Source organism: Galeopterus variegatus, unplaced genomic scaffold, assembly GCF_000696425.1.
Source record: "Galeopterus variegatus unplaced genomic scaffold, G_variegatus-3.0.2 Scaffold2373, whole genome shotgun sequence".
In the NCBI taxonomy this organism is placed as follows: domain Eukaryota; kingdom Metazoa; phylum Chordata; class Mammalia; order Dermoptera; family Cynocephalidae; genus Galeopterus; species Galeopterus variegatus.
Window position 1 is genome coordinate 210,967 of NW_007728484.1, and position 12,814 is coordinate 223,780.

The 12,814-nt window shown below is 39.8% G+C and overlaps 1 protein-coding gene across 1 annotated transcript in view; it reads right to left on the bottom strand.

The window, feature by feature from the left end:
• The window catches only part of LOC103597636 (small subunit processome component 20 homolog), a 94,753-nt gene extending 90,886 nt beyond the window's left edge, over window positions 1-3,867 (bottom strand). Inside the window, 4 exon segments of the mRNA XM_008581502.1 lie at window positions 304-436; window positions 553-619; window positions 2,728-2,808; window positions 3,766-3,867. Coding sequence (XP_008579724.1) covers window positions 304-436; window positions 553-619; window positions 2,728-2,808; window positions 3,766-3,810 — 326 coding nt within the window. The 5' untranslated portion in view covers window positions 3,811-3,867.
• Window positions 3,868-12,814: the final 8,947 nt, after the last annotated feature.

The following is a 12,814-nucleotide window of genomic DNA, read 5'->3' on the forward strand; positions in this document are numbered from 1 at the left end:
AAATCACATCTTAAGAGTTAAGCAAAGAAATCAGGCAGGAAGGCACACTCCATCACAAGTTGTAGTCAATTGTTCATATAGCATCAAAAAAAAATGGGGTTCTTTTAAGAGTATATAACAAATGCAAAATTGTATCCCTAAGATCCTGCTTTACGGTAACACACCTTTTCCTAACAGAAAGAGGTATAAGTCTTCTTGTTCCAATATTACAAACACCCAATCTAAGGCATATGCAACTATGATCCAAGACCTTTCTTAAAATTCAGATAAACGCTGTCTAGCTTTCTCCCAAATGCTACTTACTCCAAAAGAGGTTGATAGGCAAAACTGTTCTTAATTTGTAGGTGAGTCTTCAAACTCTGAACTATCTCGTTTTGATGGTAGACCAACTGATTGAATGATTGGCATTTGTCAATAACTTCTTTATAAAATTTCCCTGGATAGAAAAAAAAAGAATATGTTTTGCTTTTCCATCATACTACTTATTTTGTTGTTTGGAACATATAAAGTATAAATTACAGGCGAATAAAACAGAAACAAAATAAAAAATACCAAAGTGTTCCGTAAGGTTCAATTCTCTCCATTTCAGCAGACCCTCAAAAAAGTAGGTTTCGACCTCCTGCCAAGATTAAAGCAATCCATTAATCAGATAACTCCAAGAAAACGGTTAACCAAAGTAAATAAGAATAATGACATATTAATATTATAAGACAATTATAGTCAAGAGTTTACAAACTCCTTTTAGTTTTTGTTTGTTTTTTAAAGGGCATTAACTAACACACTTAAAAAGCAATGAGAAGTATATCAAAGGGTGATTTATAGAAACAATGTTTTGTTGATTTGGTTTCAGCAAATAATTCCCTAAAGCCCATATTATAGTCACACTAAGGAAACATTTTTTTCTGTGTTTTATAATTTTAGGCACAAAAAAATGTGCTGACTTTTTACAGTTCTCTTATTCTGCATTTGGAAATATAAATTGCTATAGCCTTATGGGGAAGTAACTTGGCATTTGTATTAAAATTAAAAACAGGTATCTCTTTTGATCTAGCAATACTACTTTTGAAGATTATTTCTTACAAAATTGGCAAACATACAAGTATAAAGATATTTATTCAATTTTACTGTGATGAAGGGGAAACATAAAATGCCTAAATATCCAACAACAGGAAAATGGTTGGAATAACTTATGGTCTATACATAGTAAGGTTTATTATGTGGCTACTAAACAGTTATATCTACATTGAACTAGAAGGATGTTGATGATATGCCCTCAAATTGATAAAAGCAAGTTAGTGAAGTGTATGGTAGGATCCAATTAAAAAAAACAAAAAACACAAAACACCAAAACCAAAAAACCCCTCTATAAATATTTGCACATATTTGTATGATCAAGAGAGAAAAGTATGGAAGAATACACATATATTGAACTGTCAGTGTTGGTTTCCTTGGCAAAGTGTATGGTAGGATCCAATTAAAAAAAACAAAAAACACAAAACACCAAAACCAAAAAACCCTCTATAAATAATTGCACATATTTTTATGATCAAGAGAGAAAAGTATGGAAGAATACACATATATTGAACTGTCAGTGTTGGTTTCCTTGGCAATAGGGGTGGGAAGAGTAAGATAACAGTCTTTTTCTAAGTTCACCACTGTGTGGTTTAGCTTGTTTACACCGTATATGTTACTTTGTACTTGGAAAGGTAAAGACAATAAATTATTACTGTGTGTGTGTATATATGTCCCTGCATATGAATTAATAGAGAGAGAATGAACAGATAAGCACAAACACAAACAGCATGCCAATCTTCTACAATTTCAAAAAAAAAAAACAAAAACAAAAGATCCTTAAACTGTGTTTTGGAAATCTTTAAAAAATAAAAATGAAATAAAATAAACAGGCAGAATAGAGAGAAGAAAGAGAATCCCATTAAGTTTTGCTCAGTGTCCCTTAAGGTAGAAGGGAAATACACATTACAGTATAAAACCTAAATGTAGAAGTCATTTCTATCCTAGCACAGTGACCGGCACATGTCAGCCATTGGTGATAGACTATGACATAGTCCTTTTAGAATGGGACTCTGCAGCTCCTCCCACCAAGAGATGGAGTCTATTTCCTCATCCCTTGAATCTGGCTTGTCCTTATAACTTCCTTTGACTAACAACATGCAATGGGAGTAACCCCATGACATCCAAAGCTAGGATTTATGAGGTCTTGTAGCTTGTTTTCACTCTCTTGGAAGGATTCTGCCATCATAAAAGAAGGCTAGTCTAGCTTACTAAAGAACAAGAGCCCATGAAGAGAACCAAGACCAACAAGCCCCACCAAATTTCAGGAATATGGATCTATAGCAGTGCTTGGAATGCACAATGGAAAGAGTAAAGCTGGAACCACAAAAGTCAGCTGATTATGAAGTCAAGTTAACTGTCTAACACAGCATCACCCTTGGAACTTTCTGCAATGATGGAAATGTTCCATATCTGCACTTTTCCAATATGGTAGCAACTAGCCGCATATGGCTATCAAGCACTTGAATTTTAGATTTATTGTACTTCGATTTAAATCTAATTTTCCATATGTCACTAATGAATTAGACAGCACAGGTCTAATGCATTTACTGTTCATAAAGGAATGACATAAAAAACAATTCCCTTCAACTAACAGGAGAAACTAAAACACCACCTATGTACACTTGAAGACTGGCTAACATCACATTCTCTTACCTCATCATAGCTTGCGGTTCTATCAATCCGGTGAATAATATCGATATTCACATTCCCCAGTCGTTCAGCAAACGTAAGAAACTGGGGAGAAAAGCATAATTAAGATACATCATCATTTGATACTTATCACATCCTGAATATCTGTTTGAGTGCTGTATAGTAAGCACATGTGGGCAATTTCCTTGTGAAAGTGGAAAGTTTAAAGCTTCAATTAGCCTCCTTGTACTTATCATTATAAATAACAGTATACTTTGCTTGTAATCCAGACTTGTGTTTTTTAAGAATCATAAAATGTTTAACTGATTTTTGAAACTAAAAGCAGGCATCACTGATCAATCACAAATAAATGTAAATGCAAACTGAAAGACATACCGCCTTTAACAAATGTACTGCGTTACTATTCGAAGATAATGAATACTTTCATGAATATGTTTGCATACATTAGTTCAACTACGTCATTTCAAATAAAATTTCGATCCTTGACAGATGAACCGAGGTGAACGCTGGCGATTGGCTTCCCTAGATCTGTTAGATTTGATACCCAGCTACAAGCACAGGGATCTGGCTAAGACTTTGCAACAAAAGTTTATTTAAGCTGATACAGACCTATGGTTGCATCGTAACTAACATTTGGAAAGAAACTATAAAAAGGCAAGAGCAATAGTGGCCATTAGCTGATAATCACTTACCTCTTCTCACCGGCCCGCCCCCCCCTCCCACTTCGGTCTCTAAAGATAAAAGAGCAGGGGAGAATCGTTCCTAAGCAACCTCCTGGAATAATGAATTTAACACTGCACTGAAGGGAATTCCCAAGACGGGCCAGGCCCACAAACCATAGGTGAAATCTGCTGTTCAGACTTCTTTCCTTCCCCATCCTATGTTTACTACATCCGGAGAGTCTCCCACTTTCGCCGGAGCCTCCAGGCCAGAGACTCACAATCGGTCCAGAACTCTGTAGCCCCGGGAGTCCGGCTCAGAGCCAGTCTCACCGCAGAGGCAGCAGGGACCCGCGGCCCTTGCCCAAGCTCCCGCGCTCACCCGGTAGGTATTCTCGGTCTTGTGGGAAACGGGCTTAGTTTTCATGGCTGCAGAGGGGCAGTGGCCCGCGAGGGCTTCGGGAGGGTCGAATGGATGCAACCGACGGTAGGGAGGAGAAAGTGGCCACACCCTCTTACTCTCTGATTCCCAGGTGCCCAGACTTTCCTCACGTGCGGCTTCAGCCCCTGGGCGCCGCCATGTTGGATACGGGAGGTGCCTGAGCAGATCACGTGGGCGGAAAAAGCGGACGGAGCAGGCGCACCTTCCCCTGAGAGTGGCAGGAAGAGGGGCGGGGCGTGAGGAGCGGGGCGGAGCGTATATGGGTGAGCCGCGTTCTTTTCACTCATCAGTAAAGGTTTATCAGAAAAATGTGCATTTTCATTATAAAAGAAAACATACCGTCATCATTATCAGCTAACAAAAACTGTCCCTCACTAAGTACCTGCACCGTGCAAAGCCCTTCCATCCTTAATTTCAGTTAAGTTCATTGTGAACGTTAAGACTGAGAGGAAATCAAGGTGTATAATCGGTAAGTGGCAGTGTTCAATCAGACTCCAAGCTCTGATACTCTTATCTACTAGGCTCTAAATAAAATTGGAAAATAGAGAAGGAGTTTTAAAGAAAAATCTTTTAATTTCATGCACAACCGCTGTTAACGTTTTGGTGTTTTTCCTACGACTTTGGTAGGGGCAAACGTTCATGCTCCTTCTGCGACAACTCATAAAAAAAGAACCCACCCCTTTAGAGCCCCCGCATGCACCCTCTACCCCAAGGCCATACATGTTTGAACAGTCCAGTGATGGACACAGCTTAGAGTCAAGCCTGCTACAGTGGTATTATTTTATTTTTTTAACTAATTAATTAATTATTATTATTTTTTTTTTTTGGTGGCTGGTGAGTGCTGGGAACAAAACCCTTGACTTTAGAGTTACAAGGCCATGCTCTAATCAAGTGAGTAACCAGCCAACCTATACACACAATTTTAAATATAATTTTTAAATATAACTTTTCTCCCACTTATTTATTCATTCATTCATTCAACAGCTATTTCTGGAGAATCTACTTTGGCCAGACACTGTTCTGGGAGCTGAATAAGAAAGACAATAATAGTATTAACAATTCTGTTTGGAAATATTTAGTTTGAGCTGCATACATCTTAGATAGTCAAGGAGAGATGTGAAGTAAACAATTGAATACATTGCTTATAGAGCTAAGTGTAGCAGTGAGGGCTGGAGGTGTGACTTAAGTACCTTAACCGCACCTGAACACCTGAAGTGTGAAGTATTTGTGACTGGGAAAGAAAGCCAGTAAGGTAGAAACATGGCATGGAAGCAGAGCCAGTGGCCAACTATACTGAAAGTTGAGGATAGAGACTGGGTGCTAGATCTGACAAGGTGAAGATCACTGATGACTGTGACAAGTAAAGTCTAGTTGGAGGAAAGGAAGTGAAATATGTGTGGATTAAGAAGTGAAATATGCCAAAACAATCCTAAGCAAAAAAAGTAAAGCTGGTGGCATTACACTACCTGATTTCAAATTAAACTACAAAACTATAGTAACCAAAACAGCATGATACTGGCATAAAAATAGACAGACCAATGGAACAGAATAGGGAACCCAGAAATCAACCCGCATAATTACAGCCAACCGATCTTTGACAAAGGCAACCAGAATATACATTGGGGAAAAGAATGCCTCTTCAATAAATGGTGCTGGGAAAACTGGACATCCATATGCAGGAGAATGAAACTAGACTTGCACCTCTTGTCATATATCAATATCAACTCAAAACGGATTAAAGACTTAAAATATAAGACCTGAATCTATAAAACTACAGGAAGTAGGTCTGGGCAAAGACTTTATGAATAAGACCTCAAAAGCACAAGCAAGAACAAAAAAAAAAAAAAAAAAAATGGGATTATAGCAAACTGAAAACCTTCTGCATAGCAAAGGAAACAATCAACAGAGTGAAAGACAACCTATAGAAAAGAAAATATTTGCAAACTATACATCTGACAGGGATTAGTATCCAGAATATACAAGGAACTCAAACAACTATGCAGTAAAAAAACAAATAACCAGTTAAAAAAATGGGCAAAGGAGCTGCATAGACATTTTTCAAAGGAAGACATACAAATAGCCAACACGTACTTGAAAAAATGCTCAGCATCACTATTATCATGGAAATGCAAATTTAAAAACACATTGAGATATCATCTCACCCCAGTTAGACTGGCTATAATCAAAAAGACAGAATAGCAAATGCTGGCAAGGATGTGGAGAAAGGGGAACCCTCCTACACTGTTGGTGGGACTGTAAACTAGTACAACCACTGTGGAAAACAGTATGGAGGTTTTTCAAACAACTACGGATAGATCCTCCATATGATCCAGCAATTCCACTTCTGGGTACATACCCAAAGGAATGGAAATCATCATGTCAAAGAGATACCTGCTCTCCTATGTTCATCGCAGCTCTATTTACAATAGCCAAGATATGGAACCAATCGAAAGGTTCATCTATGGATGACTGGATAAGGAAACTGTGGAATGCTACTCATCCATAAAAAAGAATGAAATTCTGCCATTCACAGCAACATGGATGAGCATGGAGAAAATTATGTTAAGTGAAATAAGTCAGGCACAGTGAGAAAAATACCGCATGTCCTCACTCATAAGTGGGAGATAAGAAAGAAAGAAGGAAGGAAAGAAAGATCATGGTGGTGCTTTGGACTTGCAGAGGGAGAGAACATACCTAGGGTTGCCAGGGATGGGGAGGTGCAGGGGGAAGAGCACTGGGGAGAAATTAGGTGGGGGACATGGGAAATAATGCAATTTGAGGTTGTGGGCAGGCTGTTAGTATTGATGCAAGCATCACATCTTGGGCACCAGTGCTGATGCTCTGCTCTGTGCCCCATGAATATGTATAATCAATTTTTTTTTAAAAAGTGAAATACGTGTGGATTAATAAGGTTATCAGAGTTGAGGAAGTGGACATAACACTTTCCGATAGTTGTTAATGGTATTATAGCATTGACTTACCGATTATACAACTTGATTTTTCTATGTCATCACAGGGTTGTTCTAAATATTTTAATGGCTCTGTAGCATTTATGGAGTTTTATTTTTTTTTTAAATAATAAAACATTTAAGTGTCCAATGTTTGGTTTCTTGTAGGCTGATAATTGGCCTTTTTTTTTTTCTTCTTCTTCTTCTTTAGGTGGTTCTTTGACTTTTATGGGTCATAGATCACTCAGGGAAGTCTAAGAAATCAGAAACTGTAAAACTACTAAAGGACCTTCTCCCCAGAAAAATGCAAATAAGCTCATTCACACTAAAATGTGTAGATGATTTCAGAGAATTAAAAGCCTGCAGTTACCTGAGGGTAAGAGCCTTCACTTTAAGCAATGTTCCCAACTTATTGACAAAATCACTTCCACATAATTGTGTCCTTTTTCTTCTTTTATTTATTCTTGGCAATGGAGATAATGGGACAATAGGGAGAGGAGAGAAAAATGAAAAATCAAGGAAACTAGAAGAACCAACACAAGTTATGTTAACCATTTATCTTTTGCATTGTTATTCATTATGTGATCCTCATACACTGACTTAACTCTGATTGGTTAAACAATATGTCACTATAGCATGGTGGCTGAGAGCATGGATACTGGAACCAGATTGTCTATGTTCGAATTCTGGTTCTGCCACTTATTAGTGATGTGACCTTACCTTCTCTGAGCAACATTTTCATATACGTAAATGGAGCTAACAAAAGTACCTACCTCATAGGTGGCTGTTGTGCAGAGTAAATAAGCTAATGAATGAAAGGAGCTTGGGATGGTGCAGGCAACCCTTGACAAATTGCTTAACCTTTCTGAGACCCAACTTCCTCATCTATAAAAAGGTGGTGATGATAATACCAGTCTTTCAAGGTATTGTGTTAGTGAACAGAGCATGAAATAAATGTTTGCTGAATAAATAAATTGGCCATTTGTCCTCTACTCTCTGGCTACCTGACAAGTTCCTGAAGGGCAGAAACCATGTACTTTCTCAACCTGTGTCACCAGTGTGTCCCTTGAACTTAAGAGTTGTTTAATGAATGTTTGTTGAATTAACAAAGCATTCAGTACTTTAACTCTGACAAACAAGTGTAATATAACTTCCTCATTGGATGTGAGTTGTGTCCCAAAATTTTTAAGGTCTCTCCCAAAGTTAAGATTCTGAGGTTCTATGGAATATCCAAAGCAGCAGTGAAAAGCACCACTGTTTCCTTCTGAAATTGCAGTGTGCTAGGCCCCAGCTTTTTCCATCTGTGTCAGTGCCCCGAATACCCCATACCATCCTTTATTTCCTTTTCCCACTATGGCTTTACCTTCCCCACCCATTCCAGCCAGGAAATTTATTCACATAACTCCCTCATTCTTCTTAAACTTTATCAGGAGCTCCTGGAAGTTTTGCCTTTTAGTCTTTGTTTCCTTATTGCCCAGCACACTGCAATTTCAAGCCCAGGGGACCTTAAGAGCACATGAGCAGTTTACCCATCCTAGACATGAAAGTGGAATCCAGAGAAAGCTTCTGGGTGGGGGTGACATCTAAGTTGAGACCTGGAAGATGAATAGGAGTTAGCCTGGCAAGGGAGGAGCATGAATATTAATAGTATTATCTAGGTAGGGGGAACAGTGCTGCAAAGGTTTCAAATGCTTGAGGCTAATTTGGTTATTTTTAGTTCTTAAGCCAAAGCCATATCCTGTCAAGTTAGCCATGGCCATTGGTGTCGTCCTTAACAATTTGTGGACTAAAGGAAAGAATAGGGACAAGGTGAAACCGAGAGGTGTTTGTTTCCTTATCTGTAAAGTGGGGGGAACAGTTAATATGAAGCTGTTGAAAGACTAATACATAGTATGTGATAGTCTGGAAGGGGACAGACTGCCTGGTGATGTGATCTTGTCTAGAAAGGGGCTCAAGGGGTGCTATGTTCAAGCCAGAAAGATCTGACTCACAACAAGGGACCAAGGAAGTGAGATCTCACACCAACAGAGGGGAGTGAATGAAAGAGAACAGAACAGAAAGCAAATGTTTCACTAATTTTTTTCCTTTTCTTCTTTTAAAATCATGTCATTTGAATCATACGTTTTAGCAATTCTTCACGGTGGTAGTAAAACGTAAAGCTGATCCACAGACCATGCCCTTCCTGAGAGAACTCTATACTGTTCACAGTTGTGTGTAAGTCAGGAGCCAGTAACAGCATGGAGTTTGGTTCAGAAGAACAGCTGGGTCCCAGTTCTAGAATTTTCCGTGTATTAGCTGATGACTGGACGAGTGACTTAAGCTCTCTGAGCCTGCTTCCTCATCTTTAAAACAGAAATAATAACCAGTTCTGCCTTTTCACTTACAGGTTGGTAAGATCATTCGATATAAAGTGGGCCAAAGTCTCCTGTAACCAATACAGAGCTATGTAAACATTAATTATTATTATTGTTTGCCTTTCAGTTACGTGATCACTTTTAATGCTGGGACCACTGAGCTTCCTCCTTTTCAACTTGTTTACAGCTCAGGCCTTAGAAACATTAGATCATAAACTGCAAATTTGTGGGCTTTATAAGCCTAGGGTAGCCCACAGGTAAGTTTTGTTTACCAAACAATATTCGTGAAATATTTTAATTGCTTAAATATCCGAAGATTCCAGATGAAAATCCAGATTTCTAACTTCTCATGAAAGATCAAGAAATCTGCAACACCGGACCCACATTTTGAAAAGCACCAATCATCTGGAGTTGACTAGCAGCCCTTTTGATGCGACCAGTTCGCTTCTGCCCACACTGCTCCCTTTCTGCTATCCTACCCCTGGTCCATACAATGACTTAAGGTGTCCACCTGGTCCCTGTAGGCAGTTCAGTTTGCAACCCCTACATTAAACTGGTCCTCTAGCAGAAGACTATTCTTGGTTTTGGTTTCAAACATGCCACAGATTGTTGCTGTGGCTGCTGCTGTTTTTATTATTTAATATAGTGAGTGACTCACATTTTTACAGGGCAGTTGGTGCCTGGACTCTGTGACCAGGCCCCCCAGGCTCACACACTTGCTGTGCTGTTGCTATGTGAGACCCGGTTTACTTATCTAAAAAATAGAGGGAATACTATTGTCCGTCATGGAGTTGTTATAAGGAGTCAATAATCTAATATGTCAGTTCTCAAAGTGTGGTCCTTGACCAGCAGCATCAGCATCCGATGGGAACTTTGATAGAAATGCAAATTCTCTGGTCCCTGCTCCAAACCTAGTGAATCAGAAGCTCTGGGGATGGGACCCAGGCATCTGTGCTTTCACAAGCCTTCCAGGCGATTCTGATGCAGGCTGCAGTTTGGGAATCACTGACTTAATGTACGCTAAAGCACTTAGAACATTGACACATACCATGGACTCTAGAAAGTGCTTACTGTTATTGCTGTTTAGTCTTTATGTAAGTGTTTGCTGTCATCACCGTTTAATCCTATCCATTTCTATGAGGCAGGTAGTGGTTTCCTCATTTTAAATGTGAGGGATCTGAGGCTCAGCGAACTGCTAAGTGGTGGAGAGATTTGAATCTGGATCTTCTGACTTCAAATTCAATGCTGTTTTCATGTCCCCACACTGCCCCACGTCTTAGGAGTGTGAGCTAGGAGGGGCAGATCTAGAGAAATAAATGCTTGACTGTTGTGTAGACATTTGTAGAGTTCCTGACAACATTTGTTCTCTCTTCTTCAGGAGACAGCATCCTGGTTTTCCTTTGAAAAATCACTCTTCCCTCACATTCCTAGTGTCTGAGGTTCAGGTTAGGTGCCAGAGAGGGCCTGTGTCCTAGGCTGTACTTCCTTGGCCAAGGAACTGGTTCAGAGATGGGCATTTGCTTCAAGCTGTGCCAAGAACCCTACCTGACTTTTTGCTGGAGCTATAGGGAAAGAGGTGCTTCTTTTTCTGGATTTGCCATGATGATAGGAGCCTGAAGCTGTTGGTGGTCATTGTCGTCACTTCATGAAGAGGTCTGCCCAAGAATGAAGCCCACGCGAAGTAAAACAGGCGGCAGGGTAGGGGGAAATGAGAGAGAGAGAATATGCACTGATGAGCTCACATGAGCCACTGGATTCATCTAGTCCTTGGACTTTTCAGTTACCTTAGTACATTAGGAGACTGTGGCAGAAACTGCTGTTATTCCACAGACTTCATTCTCCTTTCATCTTTTAGAAAAAGAACCCCTGTCTCAAGTTTTAGCTGGTTATGCATCTGTGCATTACAGGCTACCTTTCCCCAGCCCTCTCCCACCCCGCCCCCAACCCCCTTGCATCTCGGTATAGCCTTGTTACCAAGTTCAGGAGTGGAAGTGATTTGTGTAACTTCCAGGTCGTCTGTTGAAAGATAAATTTGCTTGTCTTGAACACTTTTTTTCTCTTTCCCTCTGGTTGGGGGAACGTCATTGATTGGAGCATCATTGAAAGCCAAGAGTGGAAGATGGCAAAGCCCCTAGCTTTAGACTGTTCAATTCTTGACTGTTCACAAGAGAGGAAAATAAACTTCTATTTAATATAAACCACTTTGTTTTTGAACTTTTTTTGTTAGTGTAGCTTAGCTGTTACCAAATTCAGGGAGCACCAGGTCAAAGTAGGGGGAATTTGCTATGTTATAAAAGGCAGGCAGGGAAGGTCTCCCTGATAAGATGACATTTAAGCAGAAATCTGAAAAAAGGGAAGGAGTGAGCCTCAGGGCTATTTGGGCAAAGACAGGCAAAGGAACAGCAAGTGCAAAGGCCCTGAGGCAGGACCAAGCTCCAGCCTGGTTCAGGAACAGCCATAAGCCCAGCATGTCTGGAACACAGTGAGTGAGGAGGAGAGGAAATAAGAGGGTACGTGGGGGAGCAGATCACACAGAGCGTTATAGGCCATCATAGGAAATTCCAGACACAGCCTCTTAGCAAAGAGCTGACAGAGTCCCAAGGCAAGGACGATGGAAGGGTACATGCAAGAGGATGGTGTCAGATGCCTGTGGGACCAGAGAAAGGAAGATTGCCATCTCCTTCTGGAGCATCTCTGAGTTGAGCTGGGTTTATATTCATAGGGAATTCCAGAGACAAAGACATTGTGGGGCTCCACAAATACCCTTAGATGTATTCTCCTAATCAAATACTACATGTATAATCAAATGCTCTCTGGAAAGATACATTTTCCAGAGTTTCAGTGGGGATTTAACCCAAGTGGTGAGTAATGCCAGACTAAGAAATGATCAGACCCCTTCATGCCCGTACATCCCCAAGAGCTACACAGTTACAGAATTATAAGCATTCATCCAATTTTCATTTTGCAGACTAGGGAAACCCAGAGAAAGAAAATAACTCACCCAAGATGACATAAGAAATTGCCAGTGGAACTGGAAGCTAGAATCCTAACCCCCAATTTAATAAGATTTCCATTAAAATCAACTTTAATTCATGCTAGGTACAAGAAGTGTTGGTGGAGGATATTTCAAATTACAAAACAATTCTAATGACGCTGAACTGGGTTTGGTTGGAGAATCCATTATTTTATGTCAGCTGCAGGTTTTCTTTTCTAATGATTCTTTTTGCAAAACATCATGGAATTAAAAAAATTGCCCTTATTACACACAAATCAGATAATCTGGATGGAGATAATTAGTATTAATAAGGCCTCTTATTTATAAAGGACTTCGAGATTTTCAAATAATTTAGCATCCATCATCTCCTCTGATCTTCATGGCAGCCCTGTGAGGCAGGCAGAGTAGATGTAATTTCCATCATATCATACAGGAAGAAATAAAATAATGCCAGAGACGGTAAGTGACTCAGCCGAGGTCATGCACTTTTGCTTAATGGTGTCAGACTCTCTTACTCCAGCTCTGAAGCACTTGGCACCACATGCATCTTCCCAAGTGATTAATAGCTGGCACTTTCTAGCTCTTACTACACACCAGACACTGTTCCAAGTGCTCTGCATATAATGACTCATTATCTTCCCAACTAGGTACTCTATTATTATCCCCATTTACTGATGGGAAAACTGAGGCAC